General features: G+C 33.6%; 1 protein-coding gene across 1 annotated transcript; it reads right to left on the bottom strand.

Annotated features, from left to right (window-relative positions):
* Positions 1-303: 303 nt before the first annotated feature.
* LOC127858049 (chorion peroxidase-like) lies at positions 304-17,207 on the bottom strand. The gene is made up of 14 exons (XM_052394919.1): positions 17,118-17,207; positions 16,773-17,005; positions 16,263-16,445; positions 15,740-15,785; positions 9,379-9,473; positions 8,274-8,375; positions 6,473-6,577; positions 6,114-6,349; positions 5,254-5,510; positions 2,854-2,937; positions 2,098-2,238; positions 1,180-1,349; positions 803-902; positions 304-450 (listed from the first exon to the last, which is right to left on the bottom strand). Exons 1-14 carry the CDS (start codon positions 17,192-17,194, stop codon positions 390-392), a joined length of 1,890 nt encoding a protein of 629 aa, XP_052250879.1. The 5' UTR covers positions 17,195-17,207; the 3' UTR covers positions 304-389.
* Between the last annotated feature and the right edge of the window lie 1,052 nt (positions 17,208-18,259).

Below are 18,259 nucleotides of genomic sequence, written 5' to 3'. Positions count from 1 at the left end.
TCACGTTTAAAGTACCTGTCTGTATTTGAACGTTGCAAATAGTCTTTATGACAGCGCTTTTTCCTTTGATAAAGGCTTTACTCTAACATACGCGTTAACGAAGTAGATAGATAAAAATATCAACTTTTACAATTCATTGTAATGTTTCTGATATTTTAATGAATATTTCTTGACTTGCATTAATAATGTAGTCCACTATTTGAATATTAACTTGATTGCGTGGTTTTCAACTATCAATAATTACAAACTAATATACATTTTAACGTATTTGAACATTATAAAGATTCAATACCACATAACATTACATCAAAAGAATAACTAAGGTTGATGTTAGAAATTGATATGTCATTGTTCTATATGACTAGTATCAGGAGTGTCATCGATACTGTTCACGCATGTGTTTTCCAAAGGTCCAGATCTACTTTCGGGTACAGAGCGCAAGGTTTCTTCCTGTAAAAACAAGTGTTAAGAATTAATTACATTTCAAACATTAATTTGCACATGTATTTGCAATTAAGCCGTTCTCAGCCGAGAGTTTATAATTGTTAACATATTTACTATATATTAGTAAAGTTATTTGAACGACAATTGGCAGTGGTCAATTCGTATAAATACATCTTAAAACAGTATTTTTTCTGAAAAAAAACAACAACCTCAAACTTTATATTTGTGTATTGTCAACAACAAAGACATAATGTTATATAATTTCATAAAATTTAGCACACACTTTACCCAAACTATATAAAAAAACATTGAATGAGAAGGATTTATAAGCGAAACATATGGCAACAAAAATACGTACATCTGGTCAGTCCTGAAAATGTTCTCCTGAATTTCGAGCATGTCAGTAGTTGCACAGACCAATGCAGACAGTGTTATCTTTTTAATTGCGTGTAGTTGGGCTGAAAAATAACTGTTTTGTTTTATTTTTATATAAAAAAAAACTTTTTGAAATGTATAAAATATACCAGTGTTGTAAATAAAAATTCAGTATGTCATGCGTTTAAAAACTGATCATTTAAGAATCAATCGCGACCAGAAATGACAGTTCCCAATGCCAGCCATGAAATGAAATCGGTACACACGATCTACTATAGATGTAGAAACTATTTTTTAACACTACGTAAATTGCGAAAACTGTTCTTTAAATGTCAAAAATATAATACAAAAATAATTTACGAGGCGTGAAGCCAACTATTGGGTCCGGTCGCTCAAAGAAGAACCTGTCGCCGTCTCTGAAACGCTTGAACAATTTGGCGATAATACACTGGCCCACAGGTCCCACCCATGCGTCGTCGTACCTTCTCTCTGATATTATGGCCGTCCAAATGTCTATATCGTCTGGGCAACTACACATTAAAATATTTTCATAGTTCATAGATTCAAATAACAATACGGCGATAATAGTATAAAAATAATCATGGTGCGTGGTAACATATATTATTCAATCGATTGATTCCGTTGCACACAACGAGTTTTCTTTCCCCTTATGTCAACATAGTGTGTACTAAATCTTAACACAATCCATTAATGTGCATGAGAAAACTGATAACAGTATATTAATTATCTATTAATAGTATAGTTCCATAAATAAATTTGTAATATCTGATTCATATGTTTAACAAACATGATGATCTTAGCACTACGCCGATACTGATTCGCTTACTTGTTTTGCTTAAAGAGGGAAATAATTGTCTTCAATTGTTGATGAATAAGTTTCCACATAACAGTGGGTGGTCCTCATTGTGTATGTGTTTTTGCATGAATGTCAACGAACTTTTTTCGTACTTAGTAGAAACTATTTTTGTGGATGATCTGGCTCCTTGTATCCATATGTTTTATTCTATTTTTTTATTGATAAACGATGAACTTGTGTTAAAATCCTCTTTGTTAGATAGTAGATACACATACAGGTCATTTACATATATATAATTCAATTGAACAATTTGTATATACTATCTATAATTCACACATTAAAATGCTTATTAGTATGCTCTTATACGATTTAAATCATAATAAGCAGTTTGTTTTGTTCGGTTTATATTTTTATTTATTATATGTGTAGTCGCACATCCGAAAACAATCTCATAATTGTACCTGTACAATTTTTGCAGAAGCATGGCAGTGTCCGGGTCCATGTCGACAAGGCCTCCAGGGCCTGTACCGAAATGTTTTGCGACGCTGAGGCCGCACACGTGACGGTAGGCGTTGTAACCAGGCAACCCGTGATCACGACCTCTGACAATAAATAGTTAAAGTAATAAGCATTGATCAACTTACTGATTTAAATATTTAGGTCATGTGATGAAGTGACTAAGCAGCTTTTTTACAACATAAACTTAACGAGGCCGGCCAGCAATGGTAGTAAAGCGAATGATTACATATACGAGGTTCGTACATTCGACAGCCGGCCAAGCCACATAACTTTTAAAGTATTGGTAAGAAAATTGAGTTAACGTCTATTCTTGCACACAATCTTATTCAAGTAACCAGTCACTGCCTTTAGTATCTACACAAGTGTTTGTAAACCAACCACTTTACAACGAAAACGTTTGAATTGACTTATCGTAATACGACAAAAATATGATTGAAAACCGCAAACTCTATATATTTGAAGTGGTTGACACAAAATAAAATTTATTTTTTTTGCTTTTATAAAGCAGCATCAAAATGAATTTGCTTAAAAACATATATTTCGTGTATTTGTTATTATGAGTCACAAATATTCCAATACATAAAGCTATCATAGATATTTCAATCTGATGATACATAGTTACGTGTGATTTCATCATTTTTATTTGTTATACATTTTGGACGCCCTTTCTACATATTTGACTATTGATATGCTCTTACCTTTGAATGTTTAAAGATGCAAGATCCAAAACCTCGCCTGTGTCGTCTTTGTACAACATCTGCTGCACGCTCGGTTCAAGATATCTGTAATAGCCAGACAGTTAACCCTTTCAGCGCTGGAACCGAATTTTAAAGGCCTTTGCAAACAGTTTGGATCAGATGAGACGCAACAGAACGTGGCGTCTCATCAGGATCCAAAATGTTTGCTATTCTGATCTTTTTTTGATGTGCATACATTTTATTTTTGCTATTTAATAATACATACATTCATATAACATTCATGTAGTGCAACAAACATTGAAAGACATAAACATACATGTAAAGTATGTATAGCCATATAAATAGTAATCCAAGATTTATATACTACAAATGTTTCAAATTAGAAAAACGAGAAAACATGTATATATTTAATATATTAAAGATTCACAATAATGAGTATTAACATAGTTGCAATTAAATCTCTGAGCCTCATTCATGTTTAACAATTAACAAAAAAAAACAAAGAAAACATTGGTTTACTAATACAAATTAAGTAACACATGTATGTATGCATATCTTTTTTTCTATTAATAATATGCACACAAGAAAGATGAATTATTTAATTGCTGAGTTTCATTATGTGTATTACATTTATAGTGCAGATTTAACAAAAATGCAGATTAGATGAACAATACATATATTAGCTGTTATTATAAATGAAGTAGTTTGTAGGGGATGTCTGAAAATGATTTGACCAATGACCAGTTTTTCGATTCCTCTTCTGTTTTTGTTTTTAGTTTTGTGTATTTCGAAAGTTTGCTTCATGCGATTAACAAGCCCAAATTGTGAGGGATTTCTTTTTTTCTTTTGACAATCAAAAATGGACCGTTAAATTTCAAGGCACACAATTTCAGTCATTTTTTAATTTGAAAACCCAAGTATTATACATTGACATTTCAGCTGAGTAAGTAAGCTAGGTCTACTCCCCTTGATGATATCAACAGCAAATTTAACAATATCTTGGGTATAGGGGCAGTACCAGAACAAGTGTGTTATGTTTTCTATTTCATTATAACAGAATGTACATAGATTGTTGGCAACGATTTTTATCTCGAACATAAGATTTTTTTTTCAATATTCTGTTGATAATTATACACTGTAGCCATCTAATATAGGTATCCCTAGTTAAATTGAACATCAGAGTAAATAAATTTTGTCCCATCGGTATTTGCAAATTCTGAATTCCATTGTGTTTGACTATTAGGAATACTACTATTTTGGATTAATATTTTATAAATGTGTTTGTCTTCTTTAGGACTGGTTACTTTTTTCTTTATATAAGTCGGCAATATTGGCCCTTGGGCTTTATTGTTTTCATTTGACATATTATGACAATTTCCAATGTAGCCTCTTATAATGCTAGTTAATTCTTGGTATGATAGGAAATTAACATGTGTTCCAAAAAGTAATTCAAAAGATTCTTTGGAAATAAAACATACGCTTTCTAGCATTATGTCTCTAACAAAAATGGATACCTCTTTCATATAAACGTTTCATATAAATATAACTATTGTTCATTTAAATATTATGTTTATAACTAGTGGCATATCCTGAATATCATCACTTTTTTATTATTGGCAGCTTTTCAATATACAATATATAAGTGTTCAGTACGTCAAGCCAAATTTTATTGTTTACCTGTAAACATACTTTCTCTACTTTCTCGGCATGCAATTTATCAGTGTTAAAAAGGTTTTAAAATATATTATCGATTTAACGAGTGTTACAATTTCCTTCGCTTGACACGAATCTCTGTAGCCCTGTAAGTTTCATATTTTTCTCAAAGGAACATAAATAAATCATATTTAAACCGCCTTCATTATATTCGTTAACTACCACAGAAGCTTTTGTTTTGCTCTGTCCTGTCCAAATAAAGTGATAAACGACTTGATTTATATGGTGTATGGTTTCTATTCTTAGTGTTGGTAAAGATATACATAAAGTAAAGCTAAAAGCAATGATTTAACAATTGTTATTTTTTTCAGTGGTGCAATTTTCCTACGATTCCAACGGCTTATTGCACTTTTAATACTTTAAATTTTATTTTCCAAGTCTGTTATTACCATGTTTTCTAAGTTAATATCAAAGGTGATACCAAGAACTTTAAAAGTAGAAGCTCCCCATGTCAGTTCATATTTAGTTTTAATTGATCTAGTACTATACTTTTATCTTTGCTTGTTTCCGATAGTATCAATAAATTGTTGTGCAGCAATGTATAATGAACGGCTTAACAAAATTGTGCACAAACGAAATATTAACGCATAATATATGTTAACATTCAGCGTAGTCTATAAGAATCTTCAATTACTGTTATAAAGTTATTATTTTTTCATTTTTTGACATTATCAATTCCGATCAAACCTGTCTAATCCGGAACTCTTAGCATTAGAAGTCCAGCGCAATATATCGTCTATTGCCTGACCATTAAACGCATGGTACAGAGGAACCTTGAAGAAGTGATTGTACAAAGGTTCCGGTGGGACTGGATTCTTGTAGTGTTTATCTAGAAGAGCTATATCTCGCCGAACGCTCGAATGACCCCATCGGAAGGCCAGGCCACCAACGTTCAGTGTTGTAGCGTCAACAAATGGGTTATACGTGTCCTTGTAGCCTTTGGGCTAAAATAGTGGGTATCGAATTAATTTTTTTAATTTCAAATAGGGGAATGCTGTTCATCAAAAAACTCTTTCATGCAGCCAGTCGTGAACGGTATTGGCCAAGCCCCCCTTAATCTGAGCATATTCATTTTATTTGATTGATTGTACCTTCGTAAAAAATAATTGTGTTAATATATGATATGCACTTGTTGGTTTAAGATAATACTTCAAAGGAGATCATTTAAGCAAACTGGAATTTAAAAATGATTTTATAAATCGTCAAATAGAAATTCATGAAATGTGTTTGCATGCAAATGTCTATTTCACTTTACTTGAACAAAACTAGTTAACGTGTTAATAAACATGACATTCGACGGAAAATTGTTTTACCCACATTATTTAGTGTGGCAACCATTATGTTTGCTCATTGGTGGTGGGCATGTTGCCATGTTTTAAAACATAAATCACATTTCTTATGATCCGAGATGGTGACGTCTTTTTTCCTTTCCTACACGCAACATAATTAACGTACTGTACCACCTTACGACTGTTGTTAGTGCCCGTTACGATTAATTAAGGTATACTTTTTCAGTGTTAATAAAGTCAAGTAAATTAACCACATACCGCAAGCTGGATGTTATTGCTGACCATCGCAGCATGTCCAATAGTTTGAGGAAGGTACTCCCCATAAACGATATTCTGCCAAACACCAATCAGGATCTTTTTGGCAATCTGATACAGCATCTCGTCTCCCCAATGAGGATTGACTTTTGACAAGCCAGTCGCAATACTGTTATGTCCTCGCATGAATATTGTGTGGATGGAGGACATGATCGGCTGTTCATTGACTCTCGGATCACCTTTTAAAATAGCATAATAAAATAGGATAATGTTGCCTGAAAATACACAGTATTCGTATGGCAACATAGAAATTGATTTAAAAAGGCAATCAATTATTCAAATGCTTTTTTAATTCATCCCACCTGATAAAGGACAGTAGTTCTTCGTGGGATGAAACCTTCCGTTGAGTGCACATGTACTATCAGTCGGGTCAACGCTAAGCTTGTTGTGTAAAGACTTCAGCTGGCCTAAACACAGGCTCTCATAATATTAAACTTTGTTTAAAAAAATGAAAGAGTAAAAAGGTGAAGCCGCCGATAAAAACACAAGCAGCCGCAATGTGTGTGATGTATACATATTAGAGCAGGGCGAACTTATATTTATAAACTATTATGTCAATGATTCCATAAAATAATTGACATCTCGCCAACTGTCAATCAGATTCTTATCTTAATATCGATCGACCAATCAGCGATCGATAAATCATGCGCGCTAACGACCTGTCCGCCACTTTCTAGACAAGCTGAATGACTAGTTCTCATTTATTCAACGAGTTTCGTTATTTTTTTTTCGACCAAAAATAAAAATTAAATATAAAGACACGGTTAAAATAAGCTTTTTGTAACTCGGTCAGTCTGTATCTAGATAGATAAGTTAGAGGAATTTATTTTTATACAATGTCCAACGCAGAAATATGGTCTTGACAAGTGCGAGTGGAAGCTTCCATGAATAGAATTACCAAAATTGCCAAAATCGCCCTTATAGAAAAGTTAATTTGTTTCAGAAAATGAAAATGTCATATAAACAATATTAAGTATGAATTGTATCACGTGTATATGTTAACTAATAGGGAATATTGTTAATTTCGTAACTTAACGAAATCAACGATTTAAATAGTTTTTCATGTCAGAAACAAGTGAGAGCTATTTTATGGTACTATTTAAATAAAAAACGTATCTATGCCACCGTTTTGTCGTTCTGCACTTTCATTATAATGATTGATACATGTCCCATACGCAATGTTTAATTTCATTAATATCTTTTATACGTAATAACATGAGGGATTTCGGTACCCTCTCGGCGTCAGAAAGCGTTTTTAGACATAAGCGAAATTCCAATTATAAAGCGCTATTCGAGTCAAATACATGTGGACAAAATGTTTCGTTAGAATTTTCGTAAATATCATGGGTAAATACCAGTGTAGAGGTGTTAATTTCTTACTATATCATCATTACACGAAGTGACAGGTTAGATTTTGGTCAACGCACAAGCGTTTTGTTAAGTGTTTAAAGTGCCGAAATACCCGTTGAACATAGCTAATTTTCTTTATAAACTAATATTTTTTAGCATTTGCATAATAAATATATGACACAAACCCCCTTACACCAGTGTTATAGGGGTTGAAAAAGTCCATAAACATCATCCGGAATATCGCGTAATCTATGGGCAATCCATAAACAAAGAAGCCACTCTGGTGATAGCTTGTCTGGGTTTTCTAACAGCTTAGCCTCGTGACTAAGTGGGCGGAGAGATCATCGTCCAGGCGAAATGTCAATTATATTCAGACAAATAATGGGACAAACGTATAAGTTTTTTGCTATAAGTAAGTCGTTTTCGAGTACATTTGCGTTAATGTCATATCTTATTTTGTATAAACATAGCAATTAAACAGAACATGCAAACACATTTTCTTGTTTCGAATGTACTTTTTTGCTAATATATAAACGTTCGTCTCATAAAGCATGTTTGTAAAAACATGTCCAACAAAAAAGTAATATGCAGTCAATAAAAATGTGTTATTAAGAGATGTATATGCAACTTCTTAATGACAGACAAAAAAATGTTTTAACAAAAGAAACTAAAATATTATTAATTGATGATATTTTCTTATTTGTTGTTCTTAAATATATCGCAAACTCTTTACGTATATATTGCTTTGCCTACCACCAACAAATGCCCTAAGGTCACGTGCCGCTTCTTCACTCTCTCCATACACGGTTGACAAGTCCAAATATGATGTAGCGAAATTAATCTGCTGACGAATCTCTATAAATAAACATTAGATTTATTTAATTTATTTAAATATATAATACATCCATATGCATAACTTTGTTTACACAAAAATACTGTAAGGTGTATACCCATAAGTGTATGTAACCATGGAGCACTCGAAAAAAAGTTTAATCTGGAGTGGTATTCCAGAAACATTTTAAGTCATTTCTAAAATTATTTCACTCAAGTTCAAAATTACAATGTTTTGTATATCTTTGCTAAATAATGAAACACATGTTTTTTGGTATTCTTAAAATAAAATTGGCATAATGATGTTTTTTAAATGTATATCTTGATGCCAATCTATTTCAATATAAAATGAAACAATTACGAAAATTTCCCAATTCAAGGATAGAAATAAAATTTAACTTAAGATGCTTCTGGAATACGACTCCTGGACGTTAGTTTACAGATCAAGAAAAGTCTAAATACATTAACTGCGACTGATCGTCTTTATGTCATCTTTAATTTTATTAGTAGTGAACTGTTTCGAATGAACAACGTTCAGAAAGATTACATCGGCCCCGTATGCCGTTGAACTCTTGTGTTCTTTAATAAATTCACTTCATTTGTTTTGAAGGACTTGTTCTCAAAATGACGTTTTAAAAAAGTCAAATATTGAAATACTTAATGTATGTTCTCTTTTTAAAGTAAAGAAACACTTCTGGTAAAGACAAATTGCGAATTGAAAAATGTTAATGGATTATCAACAATTGAAATATAAAAACATTTGAAAGCTGTTTATAAAAATACCAAGGTTTCATTTTTCAGATCCCGGGGAGGGTTAAATCTTCTATTTAAAATTAAATAATCACTTCAGAATAGTTTAAAACTACCCGGTTATCCGAATTATACAGTATTGTGACCCGAAATTGTTCGAGTTAATCCCTTTTATTGTAAAGATTTTGTACTTTTGTTCAATTCATATTGTCTTTACCAAACTTAAATGTAAAACAAGAGCGTGATTATGAATAAGTTAGTGTGGAAAAAATCTTACTTGAGCAATCAAATTTGGCATTTGATCTGGAAAATGACATGCACGGCTTCTTCATCGGATCAAACATTGGTAGAGAAATAGGGAAACATTCAGGGCTGCAATTTAATGATGTTAGAAAACAAATACATTTGATGACTCATACAAAGAAAATAACAGATTACTTTTTGTGAGCCGGCTTGACTGACATATGTCTAAGTTGCACGAAGAGTTCAACGAATTCGTATCATATGCCTTCAAAATTATATTCACTTTAGATATATGCAGTGGACACGATAATGAAACGGACAGTTTGAATGATTCTGGTGAGATATGCGAACAAAGGGAATGCATCTAACATGCTGACTACTAACAATATTAGTCCGTAAACCGACTTAATACTTACCACATACTTATCGAGTATTGTGCGGGTTGGATGCACGGTAGGTTTTGGTAATTATTATTTTCCAGTTACGTAACACTTGAAGGAAGGGGGGATAATAACTTTTACATTCAATCCTGCCCAAATTTGCACAGATGGTACACATTCCTAAAACTATGTATATCATAATTAGCCATTTTTGATAAGGGAGAGTAAGTCGCGAATGTGTATGTGCTCGATGTGATAATGCATACTAATGTATCTTTAAATCAAAGCGCTGAAGACACTCAAGTTGGTCGCTATTGCATAATTTAAGACGCAACTCATTTTTCAAAATCAAGTTTCAAATGAACACAAGCCAATCGAATTTATAAAGAGTGCGTCTTAACGCACGGATGGAGATGTGTGTGCAATTTGTATTATCCTATTTATTTATTTTATATAGATATTTTAGACAAAATAACAACAACATTGCCCATTTCGACGTTCTGAAAGCATAGAAATTATGATGAAAAGGTTAATGAGAACTGAATATAAAGAAAAAATTGTATTTGCATTTGAAATTAATATTGTTGGAATATCGAATAGCTATCTCGCCAAGAATTTGATTTCACAATGGAAATTCCTTGTACAAAACTTTTGATTTTTGACACAAATCCATTTTTTCTACAAACCAAAAATATACAATAAGATACAAATAAATAAAAAAAATAGATCTGTGAAAAATACTTTTTACTGATACTTTAAGGTAGTCATAAAGACAGCCTTGTTTACCAGTACTTTGTTTTTTATGCATTACCTGTTACCCAAGCAGTTCACAACTCTGACCTTAACATAGGTAAAGAGCGCTAAATTAATGCGCTTTTTCGGCAAAGCTGTTTTGCCCAGTTTATCACTTAAAATGGCTTTTACATAACGCCAGAAGACACGCATGAATATATTCGAATAGTTCATAGACTGATACGAGATACAACTCTGAACTTTGGCTACATTAATGTGTCTGTGCTCAGCGCAAAAGGATGTAGCACTGTTCAGTGTAAGGAATTCCGGACTACACTCTGTATGTTCAAACGACACAAATTGTGGCCGAGTTACAATTACGCGTTAATTTCCATTTCGCAGAATTTTAGGGTCAGTACTCGTTCACCAAATCGTCTGGGGAATATATAATTGATTTTCGATAAACACAGTCTTTCTTTTAAGATGAGACAACAAACACAACCAAAATAGTATAGCGTCACAATATGAGGAAAATCGTTTAATTTTCTAACCACAAATGTTTGCCGTACTGTGTCAGCACGTCTGGAAAGCGTTCCTGGACGCCTGGATAGGCTAACCTTAGTAACCAGTTTGCTATTTTATATTAAATTTTGTATCGAAAAGCATTATCTTAAATGTTCCATTTACAATTCCCAATCAGATTTTTAATGACCCTCGTCATGCGAAAATGGGTCTTATTCCATATGCGCCCATCATATTTTTAGCCCACTCAGCCTGCTCATCTCTCAGTCTGGTCAGGAGATACATAATGAGATCATAACACATTGAGTGATTTAATAGCGAACAGCATCGCCTCTAACGAGACTGCAAAAATGCGCATGTTGGGCTTAAGATACGCTGGTCGAAACGCATACGACCCATTTTCGTATGACGCGGTTATGAAAGTGTGATTTAAATGGGTCGAAAGAAAACTTCGTGTAAATCAAATATTAGCATACGATATATTTCGATGGTGAAGAAATACACATAAAATAAGGAATATGAGACCACATATGATGCGCAATCCCGTAGTATAGTTTTAACTACTTACACTTATTTGTGGTTTGATAATGATAACACACATTTCATGCGGTGAATATGCGACTCACAAGACAAAAACACAATATTGTTTAAACATATTTTTCAATGTAATTATTAAAAACGTAATTTTCAAACTTTATTTCAAAGTCAATATTTACGCCGACCACCTTCTTAAAAGGTATTTTTGTTATATTTAGTAGTTTTCTTTTTATGTTCGGTTTTAGCGTCAATAACGCATTTTTGTTGTTGTCTATAGTATACCTGTAATTGTTACAGAACTAATGTACAACGTTTTATAAATTAAGAACTGTGAATATAAACAAACTTAACCTTCTACTATTGCGTTGTTAGTATGACGTACCCTTTGGGTCAAAAGTACAGATACGCCAACAGCTAAGAATAGATATCGCAGCGGTGACAAAAATGTCACCGCGGTAACAATTTTGTCACCGCTGTGATATCTATTTTTAGCTGTTGGCGTATCTGTACTTTTGACCCAAAGGGTACGTCATATGTTAGCACCCGTGAATACAAAAGATCTCCGCTATCTGTTGAGGACAAAAGAACGTTTTCCAGACACGTTAAACCCCGCTGTAGTAGCATGCACTATAAACGAGGTTACGCAACAGTCGCGTGATAGTTTAATGGAAATCCCACTAAACTTCTTTATCAGCAGTAGTTTTACTTTTTCGTATCTAATAATAGCCTCAGATTATGAATGACCTGTGCTGAGATAAAAATATTACGTCGTTATGTCGCAGCAGATAGTGGACTATTTTAATCATTCATTAACATTCTCTTCAGCGACACGTATACTACAAACATTGTTTATTGATTGTTTTCTATATACGCTCTGTTCAAAATGTTCCAGTAAACACGATATTCACATAATGTTTTTATTTGTGAATAAATATAATTGAGGAATTCAAACCTCTTGCATAAATTATACAACTATTTCTCGCGCGGATGCGGCAGATGCGGCAGTTATCAGGTTTATCGTAGTTTAGAGTAAACTGACTTGAAACGCGTGGTACTTACTAATTTTTTTGTTGCAAGCGAACAAATAACAAGAGGGCCATGATGGCCCCCTGTATCGCTCCACTGTTTTTTATGCGAAAAAAACGTACAATGCGCATGGGTTGAAATGTACTCAAGCATGTGACTTTCTCTTTCTATCCCTCGTCCCACTGGGCGCTTAAAGTTGGAAAGGTGAGCATTTTTATATATGGAAAACGTTACTACGGTGTTAACTAAACAGACTAAAAAGCCCGGGAATTGTCGCACAGGTCCTTTGTTTATAACGTAGGTACCAAAAGATATTGTCGTTCTTTCTATTTCACATGTTTTTAGATGTTGAAGATCAAATCTACGCATGTTCTACAAGATTAATGAAAGTTCCTTCATTCAATCATGAATCTTTTTCCAAAATTCCAAAAAGTGTTTGTAGGTTTCAAAGTTTCTGTTACTTATATAGTTCATGACATATGCAAAATACCTAATGACGTAGATCACCTGAAATTTACTTCATTCTTGAGGCATTAGTGAGTGTAGCAGGATTGATAACGTGGTGAAGAAATTGTTTATTGTACAAAGAAGATATTTGCCTGAAGAAACATAAAGTTACGAGTTTTCAGGTTCATGAGGTGCCGAAAGGCAGTAGGAATGATTACTTTGTAGAAGTTGTTAAACAAAGTAAATGTTTATGAGACAAAAAATTGAATTAAAATTCATCAAGATGTTGCGATCATGGCAACACTACTTGCATATGGAGTGAGGTTTAAAGAGATATCATGACAAACAATTAGCTTGACCTAACTTTCCTTTACTTTTTCCATCTGACGTTTGTTACCTGTCATGTTTGAGTTTGAAAAATACTAGAATTGCCATATATTGAAATAAGGTATCTGATCTATTCTCTGATAGGTTGCTAGTAGTAGACTTAGTGGCAGTCATGTTATAAACAAGGGGATTGTTCACGGCATTGGTAGACTGTACTTTTAATAGATACATCTTTTTTAAGTTGGATTCTCCTTACTGTTTTACTACTGAATATTAAAATCATTTCAATGTTGATAAGTTTATCTTGAACACATAGTGTTTGCAATCTGTTTTTAAATCATAAAATGATGTCATTAAAAACAAACATGTTTGAATTTTAACCATTTTATCTTTTCAAATCTTTAGAACCCCCCTTTAGATATGTAGTGCGGGTGGGGTGGGGACACATGGCAGACAAAGTCCATTGATGAATTTAATCCATTTATTCATTACGTAGACGAATATAGTCATAAAAAGCTTATACATTTACATTTTTTGTAGATATGCCATGATTAAGTACCAAAAGCCATTCTCGACTTCCAATAGACCATTTCTCCTTCTGAAGAGTTTGTTTTCGTTTTGAAAACAGAACTTCCGGTTTCAAAAAGGAGAAATTGCTCATGATGAGCAATTTCTCCTTTTATCACAAAGATTTCTACCCCACCCAGCCAATTTATAAATAGTCCTTAACAATATTATTTCTCATCTACAATCTCTTTCAATTTGGGGCAGTCCAAAATGTGTCGTTCGGTAAAGGGTAAACATTTATGGATAGTTAACATGTTGGTCTACCTATCACGCTCGACATGTATGCATTTATCTCTTATAATTAAAAAGTTATTCCAAGTGTATTTTGAGAAACTTTTAGTTTGAGAAGAAAATAGTTTATTCATCCCATAATGAATAAATAGCAAAAACGCATAAACATGCAAGGTTCAACGATTTCCTGTGGCCATGGTTTTTGACGAATCAAATTTTCTTGAACATCTTTTTAATGGGAGCCTTCAAGGGATAAATTTGGCCCCAGGGGCATAATTTGAACAAATTTGGTAGAGAACTATAAGATGGTACTACATACCAAATTTGGTAGCCCTTGGCCCAATTGTTATGGACAGGATGATTTTTAAAGTTTGCACAAAAGAGGCTTTATATAAGCCTATGTTCAGTTTTGTGACCCCGAGGCAGTGTCAAATTTGAGCTCAGGGGCATAATTCGAACAAATTTGGTAGAGGACTATTAGATGTCACTACATATCAAATTTAGTAGCCCTAGGCTTTATAATTATGAACATGAAGATTTTTAAAGTTTGCACTAAATAGGCCTTATTTAAGCATATGTTAATTTTTGTGACCCCCGGGACAGGGTCAAATTTGACCCCAGGGGGGCAAATATTTTAATACATACCAAATTTGGTAGAAATTGGCCCAATGGTTATGGACAAGAAGATGTTTTAAGTTTGCACAGAAAATGCCCAATATAAGCATATTTCAATTTTGTGATCCCTGGGGAACGGTCAAATTTGATCCCAGGGCCTTAATTTGAACAAGCTTGGTTAAGGACTATTACATGTCACTACATACCAAATTTGGTAGCCAAATATGCCATACGGTTATGGACGCAAGATTTTTAAAGTTTGCACAAAATAGGCCTTATTTAAGCGTATGTTCATGTTTGTGACCCCCGAGGCAGGGTCAAATTTGACCACAGGAACATAATTTGAACAAACTAAATAGAGAACTATTAAATGTCACTACATACCGAATTTGGTAGCCCTAGGCCCTACGGTTATGGATAGGAAGATTTTAAAGTTTGCACAAAATAGGCTTCATATAAGCGTATGTTCATTTTTGTGACCCCCGGGGCAGGGTAAATTTTGACCCCAGTGTCATAACTTGAACAAACAAAGTAGAGAACTATTAAATGTTACTACATACCAAATGTGGTAGCACTAGACCCGTGGTTATGGACAAGAAGATTTTGAAAGTTTGCACAAAATAGGCTTTATATAAGCATATGTTCAATTTATTGACCCCCGGGGCGGGGACAAATTTTACCCCAGGGGCATAATTTGAACAAATTTGAAAGAGGTTCACCCCAGGAACATGTGTGAGAAGTTTTATCAGAATTGGACTTGTAGTTCAGGAGAAGAAGATGTTTAAAGAAAAAGTTAACGCACGCACGCACGGACGCACGCACACACGACGGACACAGGACCATGACAAAAGCCCCGCTGGCCTCTGACCAGTGCTGCTAAAAATGGACGTAATTTTTATATTAACAGAAAGTCAAAGCTTGTATGGTATTATCTCTGGTATTCGCTCACAAGCATAGATGTGTTACCCATTTTGAACAAAAATGTTTGATGTCTTACAATGTTAGTCTTACCATTTTGAGTCTTGTTCACAGCACTGAAGGGGTTCTTGGTCATCTCCTATTTTGTTTTAATAATAGAATTTGTCAATATTCGATAGAAAAAAGCAAACCATTTGTAATTATGCATAATGGTAAGTTGGAAACAAGTTCATTTGATTTAAATGTAAAACCACACGGAGAAGAACATGTGAAAGTTTCGATGTTTGTATTCAACTTCTTTCCTGTCATTAATTTAACCGAACATATGTTTAAAATCAGAAAAAGCAACAGAAACATAAAGTTATTAATGCGTTCCATCTGTTTATACCATATCTATAAAGTTAATAACAGCAAAACGAATATAATACGTAAGATCTATTCTGTAAACATGCACAATATCAGGCAGAACTAGTTACGTATGTAGACAACATTACAAATAATGTTAGTTTTGTATGGTTATATTGTTACTTGAACGAACCCTATAAAAATAACACTTTTATAAATTGTTAATTGGCAATAGTGATTTAATACCATACTAAACAAGGCATGAGCTTACGTGTAAATGTCTTGGTGCGTATAAAATCATGTCCTAGAAACTGTCCCGCTTGCATGACCATATATGACAAGTTCATCTCGGTCCTCGCCACTGGGCCTGCCGCGTGGACCTTGTTGCTGATTACACGGGGTGGTGGCAACTTGCTCCCCGAGCAAGATGAGGACACCCGAGGAGTTGAATGGCCTGGATGTGAAATACGTGTGTTTGTATATATTTTCAGCTTTTATTAAATTAAAGAACACATTTCGAGGGCACACAACAATACATTTAAGATAAATCATGCCTCAGAGCATACTTAAAATATTAAGTGAAGCCATTATCGAAATACAATTTGTGTTTTTTCAAAAATTTATTTTTCAATAAAATGCTGAATGTAGTCGTTAATTAAAATTATATGACACATGATTTTTTAAACATTAACCTCTATAACCATATATTGTAAATACAGTTGCTTTATGAATTCAACTAAATTTTAACTTAAAGACATACATATATTAACAAAACACTTACCGTCATGGTAGGCATTTGGAACTATACGCCGCTGCATTGCACCATAGGTACCCCAATCTGGGTGTAAGAGATTGTTGCAGACGCCGGTTGTCGTCCGGAAAGGATACTTTGGATCACATATCTCTTTCCTGGGTATACAGCCATTTGTGAGAACTTCCGTACGTGGACAGCCAACGGCTGCTGTAAATTGACGACCAGCAAACCGTCGACAGCTGTTCATCAAACATCGCGGTCTGTAAGCAAAATTTCGATATGCGTTAGAGGCATGGCCGATTAGTTATGGTACGGAAATAATAAAATGTTTTATTCAACCGGAATACACTTTATTTGTATTATAGTACTTACGTGTTATTTTCTCTCATCATCTGCATCATATTATGACATGGTGTTGCGCGGAAGTGTCCCGACCCAACCATGTGCATCTGATTTGTCCTTATACCATATCTTCCACCTGAAAAGCCATGATAAGAAAAATGAACTTCCATAAAGAAAAGATCTTAGTTTTCCGAGTGTTAAAAAAGATAATGCTTGGAGGCTAGCTACGCCTTTTTATATCCCGCCCAAAGTTGGTGGTGTGGTGAGGGGCATCTTCAAATTTCGACAAATTTGACTGGTTCAATGCGACAAAAGAACCACATCCACCATATAAATTATTTAATAAGCATAGTAGTATATGCATGGCAAACAACGAAAACTACCAGAAGATAGCGCGTTCGACCTTGACATTTTCCGACAGAAATTAAGAAATATTTACAATAATAACGTGGTCATTATGTGTGATAGGAAATGTGAATACACTAATGTTTAATATAAAACACTATTAATACAATTAAGTACAAAAGGTGCAGATTTAGAAACCAATCACTGTAGTATTATATTTGTAAAACCCTTGTAATTTTAACCCACTTATGCCTAGCGTCTAGAAAACCTTGGCAAACAGCGTAGACCCATATGAGACGCCGCATGATGCGGCGTCTCATCAGGGTCTGCGCTGTTTTCTTAAAGTAATTTCCGTAAGAAATATTCTAAATATAAAAATAAATATACTAGACATCCATAATGTTAAAGACTTTAACTAAAGAATGTCGCTGGGATAATGGCGTCATTTCGTCAAGAAAATGACGTCATTTCACAGTAAACAATGAAAATTATCGATAATTTTCACTGATTATTTTCACTGTTTGAAACTGTGAAATTATCAGTTTTAAGTCACTGATATATCTCTATAAACCACCGGAAAGCATAAAATAAACTGATCCAATTTAGAAGGATGGGAGAGTCCATCAGGCATAAATGGGTTACATTTACCGTTAATATAACATCAAACAAAATATGAGAGGGTGCCGACTGCTTAAATAAATAAATGTATGCCTATGCGTTTGCTATTTATAGAAATAATGATATAAGCAAAACTGACAAACAAAGGCCGTTACATCATCTAGAATATAAGAAAGTTAACATGAATGTTTCTATATTTTATTTCAAAA

This window comes from Dreissena polymorpha, chromosome 14 (genome assembly GCF_020536995.1).
Source record: "Dreissena polymorpha isolate Duluth1 chromosome 14, UMN_Dpol_1.0, whole genome shotgun sequence".
Taxonomy (NCBI): domain Eukaryota; kingdom Metazoa; phylum Mollusca; class Bivalvia; order Myida; family Dreissenidae; genus Dreissena; species Dreissena polymorpha.
Note: the sequence above shows the minus strand (reverse complement) of the source record. Positions and strands in the feature narration are given on the sequence as shown.

Coding starts and splice junctions, on each gene's coding strand:
- LOC127858049 (XM_052394919.1), bottom strand. CDS start 17,194: ATGCACATGGTTGGGTCGGGACACTTCCGCGCAACACCATGTCATAAT. Junction 6,578..8,273: donor CCTTAGGGCATTTGTTGGTG/GTAGGCAAAGCA, acceptor GCCTGTGTTTAG/GCCAGCTGAAGTCTTTACAC. Junction 5,511..6,113: donor GCAATAACATCCAGCTTGCG/GTATGTGGTTAA, acceptor CCACTATTTTAG/CCCAAAGGCTACAAGGACAC.